The sequence below is a fragment of the Liolophura sinensis genome, chromosome 7, assembly GCF_032854445.1.
Source record: "Liolophura sinensis isolate JHLJ2023 chromosome 7, CUHK_Ljap_v2, whole genome shotgun sequence".
Classification (NCBI taxonomy): Eukaryota; Metazoa; Mollusca; class Polyplacophora; order Chitonida; family Chitonidae; genus Liolophura; species Liolophura sinensis.
In genome coordinates, this window is record NC_088301.1 from 34,471,318 (window position 1) to 34,489,454 (window position 18,137).

At 35.6% G+C, this 18,137-nt stretch overlaps 1 protein-coding gene across 2 annotated transcripts in view; it reads left to right on the forward strand.

Annotated features, from left to right (window-relative positions):
• The window catches only part of LOC135470063 (guanine nucleotide exchange factor subunit RIC1-like), a 34,727-nt gene extending 19,398 nt beyond the window's left edge, over positions 1 to 15,329 (forward strand). The window contains exons 15-32 of one of the 2 annotated variants that reach the window (XM_064748782.1): positions 489 to 654; positions 1,361 to 1,468; positions 1,930 to 2,060; positions 2,480 to 2,608; positions 3,657 to 3,753; positions 4,149 to 4,273; positions 5,669 to 5,715; positions 6,132 to 6,256; positions 6,754 to 6,896; positions 7,358 to 7,444; positions 8,039 to 8,123; positions 8,342 to 8,579; positions 8,800 to 8,967; positions 9,596 to 9,735; positions 11,046 to 11,231; positions 11,828 to 11,996; positions 13,280 to 13,468; positions 14,057 to 15,329. In XM_064748782.1, the coding sequence (XP_064604852.1) occupies positions 489 to 654; positions 1,361 to 1,468; positions 1,930 to 2,060; positions 2,480 to 2,608; positions 3,657 to 3,753; positions 4,149 to 4,273; positions 5,669 to 5,715; positions 6,132 to 6,256; positions 6,754 to 6,896; positions 7,358 to 7,444; positions 8,039 to 8,123; positions 8,342 to 8,579; positions 8,800 to 8,967; positions 9,596 to 9,735; positions 11,046 to 11,231; positions 11,828 to 11,996; positions 13,280 to 13,468; positions 14,057 to 14,297 (2,574 nt within the window). In that variant the 3' untranslated portion in view covers positions 14,298 to 15,329. The remainder of the gene's footprint in view (positions 1 to 488; positions 655 to 1,360; positions 1,469 to 1,929; positions 2,061 to 2,479; positions 2,609 to 3,656; positions 3,754 to 4,148; positions 4,274 to 5,668; positions 5,716 to 6,131; positions 6,257 to 6,753; positions 6,897 to 7,357; positions 7,445 to 8,038; positions 8,124 to 8,341; positions 8,580 to 8,799; positions 8,968 to 9,595; positions 9,736 to 11,045; positions 11,232 to 11,827; positions 11,997 to 13,279; positions 13,469 to 14,056) is intronic. The other variant, XM_064748783.1, reaches the window with a different exon arrangement.
• Positions 15,330 to 18,137: the final 2,808 nt, after the last annotated feature.

Below are 18,137 nucleotides of genomic sequence, written 5' to 3' on the forward strand. Positions count from 1 at the left end.
TGATATGCTCAGGATTTCCTGCACTGATATAGGCATTATTTCACATGTTACATATCACTTTTACTATAACATTTTGGTACTTCACACCCAGATGCCATGAAGTTAAAAAAGAAGCATTTTGTTTTATGATATTCCAAACTGAGAATAATGTCATAATGCAGGTTTAATCAACATTTTCATTAACATACAGGTATATCATTTCCCATAAACTCTCAGTTAGCGCTTGGAACTCCAATTTCCAACACTTACATGTATCAAACTGACCACGGTCATAGAAGTGAAATATTCTTGATTATTGCCCATCATGTCAGTGATCTGTTTGATGCACTGGTGTGGTGCATGTACACATATTTTCTAAATTGGTTAAATTTAAATATTCCGGTTTAGATCAGTTTAACTATACTTAGAATATATGTAAATGAAATGATTGAATTTGTATAAGGAAGTAACATGTAAATGTATTTCTCACCCTGTTTCTCTTCCTCTAGATGCGTTGTTACCCAAGATCATGCAAATTAGACAACACGTTTGCAGCAGTAGCTAAAGTCCCTTCCCAGATCTTGCTGCTTAACACATTCAGGAACTTACTGGTCGTCTTTTGTGCAGACTTACACTTCATGTTTTATAGCCTGGAGAGGAAGAATACTCAGAACAGTGAGTCGATGGAATGTTGATGTTTAAGTTTGAAATGCTAGGATTTGGGATTTTATTATTATTACAAACCTGTCATATTATTATTCTAATTCCTCAGCCTTTTTAACTTGATGCTGGAGAAAAAACTACATTGGTTGGGGAGGTCAGTTGTGGAATTCACTAAAATTATAATTTGATCAGCCTATGCAGAATAATGCCTTCAAAATATGCTTGATTAAACATCTTGTAAACATGTGAAAAGAGTGAAGAATTACAGTACATCTTTGTTTTATAGAAATTGAGAGTGGGAGAATAGAAGTTGAAATGTGATACTTTTTTGGAGTACTCTAATCCTTCAACCTGTTCACAGGGGAAAGAGCAATGTTGAGTGCAATTTGTGCACAATTGTAATTCAATTTTCAAGACAAAACTACATTGGTTGAATTTGCCATTTCAGGGCTTCACAAAAACTGTAATTTTATCAGTCTACACTGAATAATACCAAACAAGCGAAATTGTTGAAGAATTACAGTGTTGTCTTTAACAGAAAGTTCCACTTTCTATATTTTTACATTTCCTAGTTTTTTGTTGCAGAGACTTGAACATAATTTTGTGGAATTTGGGTTAAAGAGGCAATAAAATGATGAATAGTGCCTGCATGGTTAACTGTTTAGAGAAAGAGAGGTTTGTGAAATGCTTGTTTTTTGTTTTGTTTTTTTTTTTGTAGATCCCAGTCTGACTATAACCAAGCTACAGGAAGTTGCAATTGCAAACTTCATCCCTCACCCTATCTGTGTGACAGCCATAAATCTCACATCATTGAGAACAGAGTCAGGTAATGTATATGAAAGGTTCTCTTTAACAAGGTGCACAAATATTTTTTTCAACTCATGTTTTTAATTGAATAAACAGTTCATGGAAACTATTTTTTTATCAGTGTTGTTACTCACGAGTACTTAATACTTAAGTCTTAAGTACTTAATACTTTAGACTTAACTATTAAGTACTCGTGAGGTTAATTTCAGGAAGTTTTGCAAAGTATGATCACTTTCTGATATTGGTCTTAGAAGGCCAGTGTTAAACAGCTTTTTGTACATTGCTACTCATGGGAAGATGTTTGACACAGCTATCAGATGAAGTATTTGATAATAGTAAAGATATTGTTACTGACAGATTACGATTTTTCTTATACATTACTGCTCATAACCCATGGCTTGAATTTCCCTAACTGTATGCCATAACAACACACCTTTGAAGTCCTCATGCATGTTGTTTTTGTGCATATTCTTTCGTCAGGAATGAAGACTCCTGAACATAGTGATGAAGCCGAGAGTATCATGCTGAACGTGGCGGGTAAACTCATCTTATTCCAACATGACCACTCAGGGCCTCAGATCAAGGAGGAAGAGGAGCATAATTACAGACCTGTAAGTCAGTGGTGTTTAACACTAAACGTTTACCGTTAATAAGAATTCGTATGAACCATTCTGTCACCTGACATGACATCCACAGTGAACATCTGTAGCATTCTGATAGCTTTGTAATAAGGGTACCTGTGAAGTGTTTTAATTTTAAGATTTACTTCTTAGCAATGGGCATAAAGGGGAAGTCCAATTAAAAATATTTTGTTAAGTGCTTGTTGATAGAAGAATTTTTTCAGTTCAGTATAAAAGGTAAGCATCCTTACACTGCGTATGTACTATTTTGAAAAACTGAAAGTCAAGTCTATAAACCAATATTCAGATCAAATAACCCAGGATCCAAAATTGCTACTTTTGTACGGCACACAAATATGATGATCCAAAAAAGATCAAATTTTCAGGATATAAATATTTCATTATTTCAGCTTCCATTTTGTGCTCCATGTGTTGTTGCCACAAATGTGGAGAATGTCTGGATGACAGCCAGAGTAGAAGGTGACAAGAAACAGCTCATGGAAGCTCTGTGGCTGAGCTGTGGAGCCCAGGGGATGAAGGTACAGGAGGGAGATACATGAACAGGCAGATAAACATGATACGTGTCACATACTGCATTAATTAGCCTATGGCTTGATTGATAAAACAGAAAAAAATGCAACAGAGTGTGTCACAACAATACATTAATCAGCAAACTATTCTATTTCTTCTATAATTTGGCACACCTGGTCTGATCATTTTAGCCAATATATATATGTAATTCTAGCAGGTGTATTGGGTTTCTTTTTTTTCTCACATGGTTAGACCATCTCATGGACAACATACTCATATCTTTACTTTTCCAAAAGGCTGGTAAATAAATGTAATATTCTACATTGAACACTATTAACATCTGTAAAGAATTAGGATAACGGGTGTTAGAAACGTCTTTTAAATTTTCAGATTTCTGAGTTTCTCTAAATGAGGTACCATCAAGTCCACATGAACCATGTGCCAGTATTTCTTTCTTTTGTGTGTAATATTGATATATTTGTGTGTGAATAATATGAAGAAACCAAGAATTCATCGACCAAGTTCTGTTTTCTTGTATTAAACTTTTAGCATGTTGTAATGGTGTAAAGTTGGATAATTTTCAGATATCAAACTATTTATGTTTTTGTTGTTTTTTTTTACTTCCCTTGCGAAAACAGTAAACTGTATGATTTTTTATACATGAAAATATGACCACTCCTGTCATCTCTGATATATGTAGCTGTAACATCCATTCCCTCCATGAAGACTCAAAGGCAGTTGTCAAGGTTTGAAAATAAAGGTTATATTTTACAGGCCTAAGGCTACATGCCATTTGTCCCACATCTGGACAAGCAAATTATAATTAATTCTTATAACATATACTGTTATATACATACATTATTTAAAGCTTTAACTTCATAAATTACAAATATACAATAAACTAATATGTCACATATGACTACCTGGTCAGAAAAATTTCAACAACAATAATATGTAACATGGACATATTGGAAATGACCATCATTCTTTGTTTGGTAGTTAAGATGTGTATAAAAGCCAAGAATGTTCAAAAGCAAGATTTCTGTTTCTTTCTAGGTGTGGTTGCCTCTCTTTCCCAAGGGTGAACAGAAAACTCATAATTTCATGTCAAAAAGAATCATGCTTCCATTTAAAGTGGAAATATATCCTTTAGGTATGTATGCATACATGTACCTGTGGCAATGTTTGGTCAGATTAAGTGTATGTCTCACCACAGTATGGATCCAGTATTGTTGATGTGACATTAAGCCATAGTCATAATTGTAACAGGAACACACAGTGCAGTTTCTCTTTTCTCACATGGTTTATGACATATGCATAGCGTATCTTTGCTCCTCCGAAAAACACTGACACTTCCGGAGAGATATGTAATTTTCAGATTCCAGCACACTGATGTCTGCACTAGTAATATCTATCCAAACAATAAGAAGTATATTTTAAACTAAAACTGTAATTTAATGACATATTTGTTTTCAGATGCGTGTAAGGGATAAAAACAATATGTCTTTTGTCAGTAAGTAACTTTTCTTTCTATTTTTCATTTCTCAGCTGTACTATTTGAGGAAGCTGTGATATTAGGGGCTGACACAGATGTGATGTCGTATGGTCCATTCTGTCCCAATAGCCAGTCAGGGGCCCTGGAGAAGCTGCCCTACTACTCTGTGGAGAGAACTGTAAGTACTCTTCTACATGAAACTGAAAGTGAAATATATCAGAATAAATATATGACGCCCTGATCCAGCCCTTCTCAGCGTCTGATTACCGAACCCTACCATTCCGTCGAAGAGCCTGTTGTGTAAAATAGAAAAAAAAACAAAGAAGAAACAGCCGGAATTCATTATAACACTCAGATTATCTACTTAGTCGCTAGGCTTCAGCTAACCATTGGTCACATTAGTTTTGGGGAATATAATATCTGTGTGGCAAAAGCAAATTGGCAATGGATGCATTTCAACTTCAGTTGTTTAGATTTAAAGTTCGAAAATTTACTTAAATTTAGTGCTGGATCCAGAATCAAGAAGGAATATTTGACTTCAGTGTGAAAGAACTTGATTATGAAAGCAATAAAGTTTTTAAAGAGCATTTAAATTCGGAAATGTATGCCTTGAAACAGGTGACGAAAATTGGACTCGTGATAGTTCAATTAGCATTCAGATTATGCAGGACGGGAATTGCTTTCAAAAAAAAATGCCAACCGACCGCCATGACTTCAAAAAACAGGGTTTGTTACCCATAACAAACAACTTTTTAATGATGACCTGGGGTAGCTATAATAAAATGTGATGATCAGATGCACGTCATCCCAGATGACAGAGTTCTCCGCTTATCAGAAAATACAAGCCATCCTTGGACTGAATTTTCGGGCTAGGTATGTGTTGTGGTGTGCACGTGCGGTGGAGGTCAACCGTAGGAACCAGGGCCCTTAAAAATGTATGACAAACAAAATATTCAACAGTTAGGCGCCCTTCACCGATGGTCCCACCCCCTGCCCCTCTGAGGCCAGATTAGGCCCTGCATGATGTATATAGAATTTGTAGCTTACATTGCAGTTCACTTGTAAATATTATATTTAATACTTGTGAAGAGCGGGCTTTATAAGCATTTCCAATGACATAACATTCTGACGAGTTTGCACTTCAGGAATTTCAAATTGTCGTACAGATTACCATATTTCACCTGAAATAAAAAGTGCACTTTCAGAAGCCTTTGAATGATACATTTGATGCCAACACTTCAGGTATTTTGAAAAGAAACTAACTTCACTAAAAAGTGGACCATATTAGGTGGATGGATCAGTCAAAATTAGGAAAAAATGCATCATTTGATGAAAACTACACTTTAGGTGAGGTACAGTAACTGTAGTAAAGATGCAAACTTGTACAGCTGTAATGGAAGTTTTAACTTAAGCGTTTTATCCGAACAGATTTCTTGACATGATTATCTGAATTGTATAAATCTGCTTTTCTGTACTTCGTTTTGGATGCAGGATAGGTGTAATTGTTTTCTTCTTAATTCGTGTATGTGTATCTGCCATAGTGTATTTCTTTTTTCCTCCTTTTTTATTTCAGAGTCAAATTTACCTGCATCATATTTTAAGGCAATTATTACGGAGAAAGTATGTATATTGTATATTTTGATATATTCATTCATGTATTTAATTTAATGTGTTTTTAACTCTAACCGCAACATATTTACTTTACCTTGCCCGTACCTAGTGAAAACATACAATTACAGTTAAGACACATGTTGATATTTTGTAAGAGTGAGCATACATTCATCTCCTTGGGTACATGTTGCCAGAATTTTGATGTGAATTTTTGAAATGTGGTCCCCAAATCCAAGACCTGTGTGGAAGGTCTGACAGTAACCTGCAGATGGTTGTGAGTTTCTAACCATAATGGTGGCTGCCATTGTAGAAGTCAAATATTCTTGTGTACAGTGTAAAACACTAATAAATAAATAAATCAATCAACATCTGTGTGATATTAATTGAAGTTCTCACTCACTGGCAATGTTTTCCTGCACTCTCAGCCTAGGTGTCCATGCTCTAGACCTGGCAGGCTGTTGCACAGAATTGCCCTACTTCCCTCATGTCCTGGAGCTCCTCTTACATGAAGTCCTGGAAGCTGAAGCTACAACCAAAGACCCTGTTCCAGGTATGTCTGCTTACAAACCAAAGACCCTGTTCCAGGTAAGTCTGCTTACAAACCAAAGACACTGTACCAGGTAAGTCTGTTTACAAACCAAAACTGTGTACCAGGTAAGTCTGCTGACAAACCAAAGAACTGTACTAGGTAAGTCTGCTTACAAACCAAAGACCCTGTATCAGGTAAGTCTGCTTATCATGCAGCCTTTGTGAACCAACCTTTATTGAAGATTAGGAAACCTTTGCTCTTCTGCTTTGGAGGATGACATCTTGTAGTACATCCTCCTCATATAAAACTGAGTGCCAGTAATTAAGCGCTGCAGAGCTGAAGTATACTTGAAGTAAAATGTCCCAAGTGTGTGTCATTTGGGAATACTTGTATGAACTAAGCACAGTTTCTGAACATCCCAATGTGTGTGTCATATTTAAAGTAATCATTCATTTCATTGGTTGTTGACCGTGTTGATTTTTGAACTTTATTTACCTTTTTCATGACCTTTGTTCCAGACCCATTACTGCCACGGGTGGCAGCCTTTATCCAAGAGTTCCCAGAATTCCTGCAGACAGTGGTTCACTGTGCCAGGAAGACAGAGGTGGCCCTATGGCCTTACCTTTTCAACACAGTGGGAAACCCCAAAGATTTGTTTGAAGTAAGGAATACATTTTGTCAACAAATACACAGCTGAGTTGTTGTTTTGGACAGGGAAAGTGCTTAGTCATTGTGTATACTGTACATACCAAAAAAGACCTTTAGGATGTGTAACATTTCAAGTGAAAAAAAAAAGAAAATAGTTCTGAAAAGAAAGAAAATGGTGTATTCGCATTCCTCTTTTACACAATAATGTAGTAAAAAGTAAACTGACTAATTTATACCGTGGTAATCTGAATATAAAAAATGAATTGCACCCAGATCAAAAGAAAAAAAATTATGTTGCATTTGATTCAAGCAATTTTTTTCTTTGATTTATTTATTTACTTTACTTAGTTATTTTTTCTATTGATAGAACTATGATATTTTCCCCATGCCTCTCCAGGAATGGAATGGTTTCTGGAGCATTGATGTAATTATTTGTTTGATTCTCCCGTAAACTGGATGTCTCAATGTTGACAGGAGTGTCTGGTGAATAATCAACTGGACACAGCAGGATCCTACCTCATTATCCTACAGAACTTGGAAAAACCACTGGTCAGCAGGCAGGTCAGTTCTGAGATTGCATAGTCAGATTTGAAACATTGATATTTAATTGCTGTATGATTGTGATATGAATCACTCCCTTTGACTGTGAAAACATGTTTAAAGGAGGAAGTAGAAACTTTACATGTACTCATTTATTTGCACCTTAATGCAGATAAACTCTAAGTTTTCGAAAAATTTGGTAAAATTTCGATGTTTTTGGATCCAAGAGACGAAACATCATAGCTTTAGAAGGCTTTACTGTTTAATTTTTTTAAATATTCATAATCATGTGAAATGTTGCATTTTTTTATCTCTAAATGTAACTCTGAAGTTTTATTTTATATATGTAAAATGTATCCTGTTCTTGTACTATATGTTTTACACAAGGCTTGACAGTGTCACCTACGTTTCTTAAATTTGTAGTCTGCCAGCAACCTGCGGATGGTCGTGGATTCATATGGGTTCTGCCCGCTTTCCTCATATAAGTGAAATACTATGGAATACGGCATAAAACACCAATCAAATAAATGAATAAATTTCTTGTTGTTTTATATAGATTTGAAAACTAGCTGCCAAGGAAGTTCAGAATGTAATATGATCTGTTGACTTTTCCAGCATGCTACAATGTTACTGGACTCCACGCTGGAGAAGGGAGAGTGGGAGTTGGCTAGGAACATGATCAGATTTCTCAAAGCTATTGGTCAGTTCTAGATTTATAAGTATTCCAGTGACCTAAACTTTAAGAATTAAGGAGATGGATCGTTCATTTTCACGTGTATGTATTTCTGTGAATTATGGTGGTAAAGCAGTGTAATATATTCTGCAAAATTTAGAAGATACGCAAATAGGTTAAATTTATACTAATTTCCTTTCCTGGCAACTCTTATCACTGATGACCAGCTCTATGTATTATTACAGATCCAGCAGAGGCGGAATCGCCCCCAGTAACTCCCCCTATCCGAGTCTCCAGCACATCCTCATACACCCCTAGTTACCCCAGCTCGCCCCTCACCCCTCAGGATGTCAACCCCTTCAGCTATGGTGTCTCACGCATGAGAAACTCCAGTGGCTCCCTCACAGACACCAAAGATCTGGGAATCACCAAAGAAAAAATCCGACAAACAAAAAGTGATGCTCAGCATGTCAGTTTAAGAAGGTTAGAGAGTGAGATTATGAACCATATCTATTTGTGAATGTGTGTGTGAATCTGTGCTGTATAGTTTAATTTCTTATGTTTAATGAAAGAAAATAAATTTATGCTACTTGGGCAGTTAATGTGTTACTTTTCAATGTGTTACTTTTCAAATTTATGAAGCAACAGTTTAATCAAATTCTTAAGAAGCACTGAGGAGGTTTCCTTCCTTTTCTTGTTCCAGACAAAACTCCAAACACAAGGAAGAGCCTACAGCTGATCAGTTTTTCATGGATGTAATTCTATGTCGGCATGCTCGGAAACTACTGAGTAAACATAGGCTGAGAGACCTTGGGGCATTTGCTGGGAACATGGAAGATTTCCACCTAGTTTCCTGGCTAAGGAAAGAAAGGTAGATATCAAGCGATAATTTCAAAAATTTTTCTGCAGTGAAATTAATGTAGATTTCAGAATCAATACACATACATTTTTCATTGATATACTTCTTGTAATTTGTTGTGTTTTAATGATGATGTACTATGATAAATGCTCCTTAACAGAAGTGTGATCATGACCAGTGGATTGTTCCTAGAAAAGAAAAGTGTGAGAAAACAATAATTTTAAAAGTGAAAGACTTGAAATAGACACTGGTACATTTAAGTCTTGTAATAAATAATGCTGGTTACACTAATGTTTTATGCAAGCAGATTGTCATAAGGTCATTTTGAATCCTAGCTTTTTGCACACCTAAGATGTTTGTAAAGCGATTGATTTACTTTCACACCTAATCCTGCTATCGCTTGAGCAAGTTTATCTTCTACAACAAAACAATACTGTCTTCTCATTAGTACTGGTGCTGTCTGTAAACTACATGTATGAAGAATAAAATGTATGTGATGTCTTGTAACTAATATAATAATTTGGAATTATTAAAAATAATTATGTAGAAAAGGTAACTGTGAACTTTCCGTTTATTATAGTGTTTTGGTGAGATTTTTGATCCAGTTATATTGTGCTTAATGATTTGTTGCTAATTCTAGGTTACGGGCAGCCAAAGTAGAAGACTTTGTGATGGCGCTCCATGAGATTCACCGATCGTTCCAGTGGCCGTATCCGATCTCTTCCCAAACAGTGTTTCAGCAGCTTGTCAAATCTATGGCTGGTAAATTCTACATTTCTGGTAAACCTCTGCTTCTTTTGTCGTTTAAGCACCATCAACCCCTTTTCTCATGCATTAGGATATGTACGTGCATGTACGGGTAAATATTGATGAATGATGATGTGTCACTAAAATTTACCAACCATATAGCTGAATTTTATAAATCTTATAACAACTTACTCACGCATGTACTGGGTAAATGAATGTTGTATCTACAGTATGACCTAAAATTTTGCACCCCAAAATTCTTTTCCAGAGGCAAATAAATGTCACAAAATATTATTTTGGGGATAAAATTTTCCAGTAGAATATCATCCCATGTTCCAAGCAAACCTCAAAGCACTTTTCTAAAATCAAGAGAACTTTCAGAATCGGGGAAAAATGGGCAAGTTAGTCATGGACAAAATTTATGGTCATTTAAGGTATGTTTAGGTGTGTAACATTACTTAAAGTGCCACTCTGGTCAGAATACAAATTGCATAGAAATATTACAATGATATGAAAGAAATCCTACTGAGTAAGCCTAACACTATGTTTCAATAGGATTTTGATGAATAACACTATTTAACCCATATAACTGAAGATTCCTTCAAAAACAAAATCTTTGGCTGTGTGCGTAAAATTTTCTTGATGTGACATGATAATATTCCCTGTACGACATCGGATCAGGCAGATGTGACGTTGAGTAAGGCATTTATGTTGGGATGACGTCAAGAGCATTTGAAAGGGCAGTTTATTTGTGGATATACGTCGGCGATTGATGTCATTTGTTCGAGGATGACGTGGAAGGGACAGAAATAATTTGTTTCCGTATACTGTGAGGAAACGTGCGATATCGGTTTTAATTCACTGCAATGTTTTCACAATTTAGGAAAGCAATTCAGACTATCCCAGTCTTTATCAATTTACCTTGCCTTTAAGACAGATGGTTTGATATCAAAATAACTCTTTAAAATGCATGCTCTAACCTTAATATGACCACGAAGGACATCATCATTCACTGACCTCCCACTGAGCAAGAAAGTAACTAGTTTTCCTTTTAATTCTTTGTTACTTAATGTGAAAATGACTTTGACCCTCTGAAATAAGGATTTACCAAAATTGATAGTACATATAGGCTCGTGATGGATTTGTAGTAGATTACCTTCTTTTTATTTTCTTTGAATAAAATGTTATTTCAAAAACACTGAAAGTTAAACTCAGTGTATATTTGTTGCAGGGGCATGGGCAGATAAAAAAATCTCCATATACCCTGTTACAAATTTGGCTAGAATTTCATGCTTCCAATTTTTGGTGCAAATAATGCTGAAACATTGTGGTATCCCTTTCAGCATCTAACAGTACAGCAAGTTCAAGTCGCTTGAGTGAAGAGGATTTGGCAGGAATGTCACCACCTGAACTGGAGGTCCCAACCACGATGTTCAAACCTCCGGGAGTATTCAAACAACCTCCACCAGATTTACTCACAGGAGTTGATATCTCCGGGGAGGTCTTCTTAAAGCCCACACTTCCTAAAGGTAAGCCATATGCTCTCTGGTATTGATATGCAATATAGCTGAGCCATTCGTTTAAAACTGGATTTCAAGTTGGTAAAAAAATGTGAAATGTGATTTTGTCCCAAACTGTTAAGTATTGGAGAATTCGTCTAAAAATATTATTATTTATTATTAAGGCGAGACCAATTTTATTTTGTGTTTTACAGGTGAGCAGACTCTAAAAAAAAAGGCCAGAAATGGAATAAAAATTAAAAGCTACCTTTTTTTCTGATTTCCTTGTTTGTTTAACTTTCCTGCATTCAAAACTTTCTGATTATGTAAATATGTCTTTAAGTGGAAAGACGGCCAAATTAGATGAATTTTTGAAATTCGACATTGAAAACGACATTGAAAAGAGACGTATTCTGCATGTAAAACAACAGTTTAAACTGGTGAAGCCTAAAGCAGGAAAAAATGTCTGATTTTGTAGATTCTGTCTGTATTCAGATTTAATCAAATAATTTTTTACCAGACAGAAAGATACAACAGAATCTTTAGTCAAGCTCCTTTTCAGGTGTTAGTCCCCTTGTTTTTAGTCCTGCAGTATCCTTGTGTTTTTTTTTTTGTTTTTTTTCCAGAGGATGGCAGTGTGGCTACTGTAGACATGTCAGACACCAGTTCCCTTCAGGGGGACTCAGAGATGCCATCAGAAAGCAGCACTATAAATGACCGGCTCAGCGCGGAACTGGAAGAGCTCTCTCATGAACTGGCCAACAAAGGGCCACACCAGTCAGAAATTGAACTCAGGTACATTTCTTGCCTGCTGCTAATAAACAGAATGTATTTTCCCTGTAAGTCACACTGAAAAAGTGCCGTTTTTAGACCAAGAATGGCTATATTTATTTATTTATTTGATTGGTTTTTTACCCTGAACTCAAGAGTATTTCGCTTATACAGGGCGGAGGAAAGCCGGGAAGGAAACCGAGAAGAGCCCTTGGGAAACCCACAAGAATGGATATAAAGTATTACTTAAAACTCACATAGGTCCAGTAGGATATTATCCTAGCTCCCAAAAGAAAATCCTTAAAACACCTTTCCAAGATGAATGCGGTAAAAAGTCATGGTCAAAATTTTAGGTCAAATGGCATTTTTCTTTTGAAGGAATACCAGTACATATATCTGACATTGATCATTTGATAGGGGCATAGTAACTTCATACAGAAGACACATAAAGATTAGCTTTGATTTAATGTAGACTTAACATGTGTTATACAGTAACCCATAATATTGGTAATTTCATACTGAAATGCCAGGTGGTTGATTCCACAGGCTGGTGGACCATGAATTTCACAAACTTACAAAAGCCTTGGTTTTTATTTACAGTGTGTTTCAAAATGCTACAAATCTCAAGTTGTGCTCTTAAATTTTCTCATCACATTGGCACATTATGCTGAAGGAATGTCAGACCGTCTGGAGAATGGACAGAAGATAAAGAATTTCATGTTTATTGTGCTGGTTCATATTGAGGTGGCCTGGGTTCCTTTTTAAACTATGGCTATATCAATCAAATTTCTGGTTTTCATGACAACATCAGATTTCAAGTTCATCAGTGTGATCGTGGTAAAAAGATTCAGATGAAGATATTATATTTGGTGTGCGGGTTTATATCCAAGTGAATTAGGTCCCTATTTAAACTGGGACTGTTTCAATTAAATTTTTTGTTTCCACGTCTAAAAAAAATGGACCGGCATGGTAAGTTTCAACGGCATGCTCACAACAGATGTCAAACCGCCTAAAACAAATCATTTTATATTTTTGTGGAAAGGTTCATATTGAGTTGAACTTGGTTCCAGTTTAAGGTGGAGCTGTTGAGATTTACATTTCAATGGCAGTTGACCAAATATTTAGTTTCACTTAGTTGATCGCTGACACTGACGAACCAGCAGCTACTTACATTGGCCGTAGGCTAGGTTAAGGGGGTTTTCAAATAGTGGTAGAACACTTCCTGTGAGCATACATCAACACAGGTATGTGAGTGCCAGTTACACATATGCCTATAAACTTCAATAACTTTGTTTTTCATTTCTAAGATATCTGCTACACCTGATGTTGGAAGCTGGATGTTTAGAGTGGGCACTCATCATTGCTGTGGTCCTGAGGGACATCGTGGCTGTGGATCGGACTGTGAACACAGCCAGCCTCACAGAGACACCCATAGAGATAGTCGGCAGAATGAGAGAGGGGCTGTCCTACATTGAGCTGTGGGCAGATACTGAATGGTGGGTCCTAGGATTTTGTCACTGCTAAATTTGTTGTATTTTTTATGTCTTCTTTAACTGATCACAGTACATATATGACAATTAGGGTAGTAACATAATTTCAGCGTAACATGTGTGCTATATTTGTCTCCTTAATGCCTTAGCAGTGAAAGTGATTTGTCTTGACTGTGGAAGACACAAAGAGACACAATGAAGGTTATAAGGACATTACAAAACTGTCAGTCGACATGAACATTGCTAGGTCAGCTGAATAGCTCATGTATTGGTTGTGATAGTATAGTATAACAATTGCTTGCACCAAGACTGAATTGAGAGGTAACATTCTGTTAAGAGAAAGGATAATGGAACATTCCTTGTGTGTGATCCATCTTTTCATGAAGTAGCCTTTCTGTGACTGTAAAGTTACTGCCCTTTGATCGTGGTAAAAAAAATTCCTCTTGTGTCATGTGACATTCGGGATGTACTTGCAAAGTTGCTTCCCTTAGAGTAAGAGAGATTATTTCCTCTGTATTTTAAATGGGACACATTTCTGCAGTGAAGATTACTTGAGTGAGGTTATAGTGATACAGGTACTTTTTCTGTTTTTAGCATTGGTTACAAGCCTTTCCTGAACAAGTTGCGTGGACAAATAGAGACATTAAACAAGATTATAGAGCAGGCGCCATCTCGCTCACATCTGACCAGTACGTCTTCCACAGAAAGCGGCGCCGCGGCCGAAATCTCAATGCCTTCGTCTCCAGAGCTGGACCAATCCGCAGAAGAAGAATCCGTAAAGACAGACAACGAGCAGGAGGAGGAACAACCATCAGAAAACTGTACAATCTCCTAGCAGAAGTGTTCCCATGTTGTTTTAATGTGGAACAGTGAAACCTGTACTGGTGGATAGATCTTAAACTTGTATGACTCTTTATGATGGAAATGGGATCAAAGATAGTGTGATATTAGCGGCCTCTGTTGCCAGTTGTCTTGTGACCTTTTTTCCAATGGTGTCTACATCTTATGTGTTTTATTATCTGTCTCAGTGTGATTCTCTCTTACCACAGAGCTGTGTCTCGAAGGTGCTAATTAGGTGTGTTTCTTTGTCCTTTTGTGGCTTTCAGTTTTTTGTTCTTATGTTTTCCATTCTTCTGGAGAAAGGGGGTGGGATATGGTGCTGCCAATATTCCAAAGAATAGCTGAAAGTTGTACCTTTATATTGTTTATCTTGAATGCAACTTGAAGCAGCAAAACACAAATGATCACATGAGATTACTTATGGCCAGATGCTTTTCATGAATTATTTCTGTGCAGTACAAACCAAGTGGTCAGCTGAATTGGATTTTTGTTTCTCTGATGTGAAAACATATCGTTTTCATTCTTATGTTGAATTTGTATGATAACATCAAAAGTACGACAAAACAGATCTGAAGTAAAAAAAAAAAATAGTGATGTCACATGCATTCATCAGATGACTGTCTTTTCGAATGCTCTCAGGAAATTTGCTTTGTATAAACTGTTGTTCTGGGACTTGTATGGACATTGTTTAATACTTGAATGTAGAATTGTGAAAGCAGTGTGCTTTGCTAACCACCATTATAATACGATATAACTTTTTGGAAATGCTGATAAAGAAATTGAGGCATCATAATGTGAATGTAAAAGATTTCACTAGCTTTGAAAACCTTTTAAGTTTGATGGTGATGCTACGGCTTGTTCATTATTATCAGTGAACCTACGTACGACTAAGAGTCTAAAATAGTATATTTGAAAATAGGTAAAGCTCTGTTGACGTGCATTCTTTGTCAAGAATAATGTAAGATACATGTACATGTGAACTTTGTTGAGCACGGTTTTAGGTAATCAGAAGTTCACTTTGTGTGCAGTCTTGCATCTTTATGTGTATGTTGAAAGTTGAAGATAATGTAGAGATTGCTTCGTCTTTTTTTTTTTTTTTTTTCCCCCAAAATTTAATTTTGCTAATCAGCTGGTGATACAAGAGACTAGTCTTAGTAGTGTAAATTTTGTGGATGGAAGGTCAGTGTGTGTAATAAAAGTAAAGGTGTATTTATTTGCTGAATCTTGGAAATGAAGTACTGGTCACAGCCAGTCTTATGGAATAAGCACACGCTGTAAACATTTACCTTTATGAGCAGTTTTGTTTACACAAGATTACATATAGGAAGCATATTTGGAGTATCGTAAAAGTTGAAAAATATCCATTCTTGTCAGGTAAATTAATTAATACTGATATTTCACTCACGGCTGATTCCCATTTAGCTCTGTATATACTATAATACTTCTACCTTTTCACATGTTTGTAAGGTGTTTATTCAAGCCTATTCTGAAGTCAGTATTCGGTGTAGACTGATAAAATTATGCTCTTTATGAAGCCCTCCAAAATCAAAGTAAAAATATGTCTGAATTGCACTGAAAGTTGCTTTTTAAAATGTGAAAAGGTTGAAGAATTAGGGTATGTTCACTTTCACTGCAGCTCTACCATTCTCATGTGCACCTTGGTTTAGAAGTCTCAAAGCCAAAATGGTTTTGTATTTGTCCAAAGAAGATTCTCAGTGCTTTCTGATATCTTCTTGCTGTTCAGTGATAGTCAGTAATTTGCTCGTGGTGTACTCCAGTAAAACCATTGCTTCACAACAATGTTTTCTTAGTATTAAGTGGCAGATTTGTCAGTGGTGTGTTGTTGTTACTGTAGTTTTTTTTATGTTTTCATGACATATAAATGCTCTAAATAAACTAAATATAACAGATGCTGGAAAATATTTAAAAAAAAAAATATGTAATATTTGCATTTTTTTTAAATGTACACGGAAATGAGATGCCTGAGGTAATGTAGAGAGAGGAGTGCAAACAGATCAATTTGTATGTCATGGTTTAAATATAACTCAGAAACAAAAATAAAGGACATAAGTGCCAGCGATCTATGTAGATTATTACCTTTCTGAAGATTGTAACTTTATCTGATTGTATTGCTGTTGTGAAAAGATGATATTAAGGTAATGTTTTCACTGCGTGGAAATTGCCATTCCACAAAAAGTATTTGTAGGTTCACGGTGGTAAAAAGGAATAAGTTTTTGACTAGAGGTACATGTGCATCAGGCATTAAGTCTTGCCATGACAGATAAAAAAATCTTATTCAACTTTTGTTTCTTGGAATCTTAAAAAAGAACACAGATTTAAAAGTGGATTCTGTATGACAAAATGATTAACTACTATGACAAAGTTTTATGCCAACAAGCATTAAAATTGTCCTTGGAGTCCATTAATACAAACCTAGCTAGGAAGTATTTATGCATTGACCTTCTTTAGAATTCAGTTGTCTGATGAAAAATGGCTGCTTAGTAGCAGGCTTATGTGTAAAAGGAATTTTTGTTTCACTCCTTGGGTAAGGTATTAGCTAACCTGTTGCAATATCACTGTTGATACTCTGTGTAGAGAAACTTTTGATGGTCAGATTTGTATTCTTCTTCACATATTTCATTAAATGTTATTTTGAAATTTTGATATGGGAATGGGTACATGTGATGCGTAGAATGTAAAAAGAAGGAAGATAATTATATTTTATACAGCTGTTGAAATGGAAATACTGTTGCTAATTGTAAGTATTTAAGTGTATATTTTAAGCCACAGTTGCTTTGCCACACATTAAATGTTGTAAATATATTTTGTGCTCTAAAATTGTCCCTGATACACAGTTTATAAAACATAACCAAATTATACCAGCACATACATGTACATACACTTTAACAAGCACTTCTGTTCATTGATTAAGTGTCATTTGTACAGTTGGCATCTTTATTTACACAAAATGAACTATCACACATTTTCGTGTATACACTTGATTAAATTGATATGAAACTTCATTATGCCACAGATATTGAACTTAGGTGAATCAGTTGAAGAAAAGTTCCATCAGCAGTTCAAAGAAATCCCTGCTCATTTTTCTCTAAATGCTGTTATTTGAAAGTAAGTGTTACATCCATCATGAATTACTAGTTGTTATATTTCTGACAAGCACAATTCAGAATTTAAACATTTTAAATTAGGCTCATTTTATATTTTGATAACTCAGAATGTGAAATTGTACGCAATATAATGAGATCAGTTCAGAATATTTCAAGCCATTAAAGTTGTATTTCACCTTACATAATTTATATTGAATCCTTGTGGATGTATGAAAAAAATGAATCTCTTTTTTTACGTACCAATCATGAGTCCTAATGATATTAGTTGCATTGATTTATGTGAAAGAATATCAGAAAGTAAGGTATTAACGGCAAGTGGAATTTCAGTTGATATTTCATATTTCTTCCCACCAACTGTAGACAATCGCTGTTATTAACATGTTAATATTACTGTAAAAACTTTTACCATTGTACCTAAGCATTGATGTTTCATTTCATTTGGCTGGCAGATGTTGACACTTCCATGCACTTTCCTAAGGCCATGAAGGAAAACATTTTTGGTGACTATTCCTAGTGTTCCAAGTATATGTAGGAATATATCCAGTGAAGGAGAAATATTGTCCGTTGTGTTTTACTGTCGTGTATAAACAGTAACCAGTAACTTACACTAGTAGTGATTAACTTGAACTGATTGCAAGTAATTCTGGGAACGCTTGTTCAAAAATATAAGGCAGTCTTAAATCTAAATATCAGTCTCTCTTCCTCCCCCC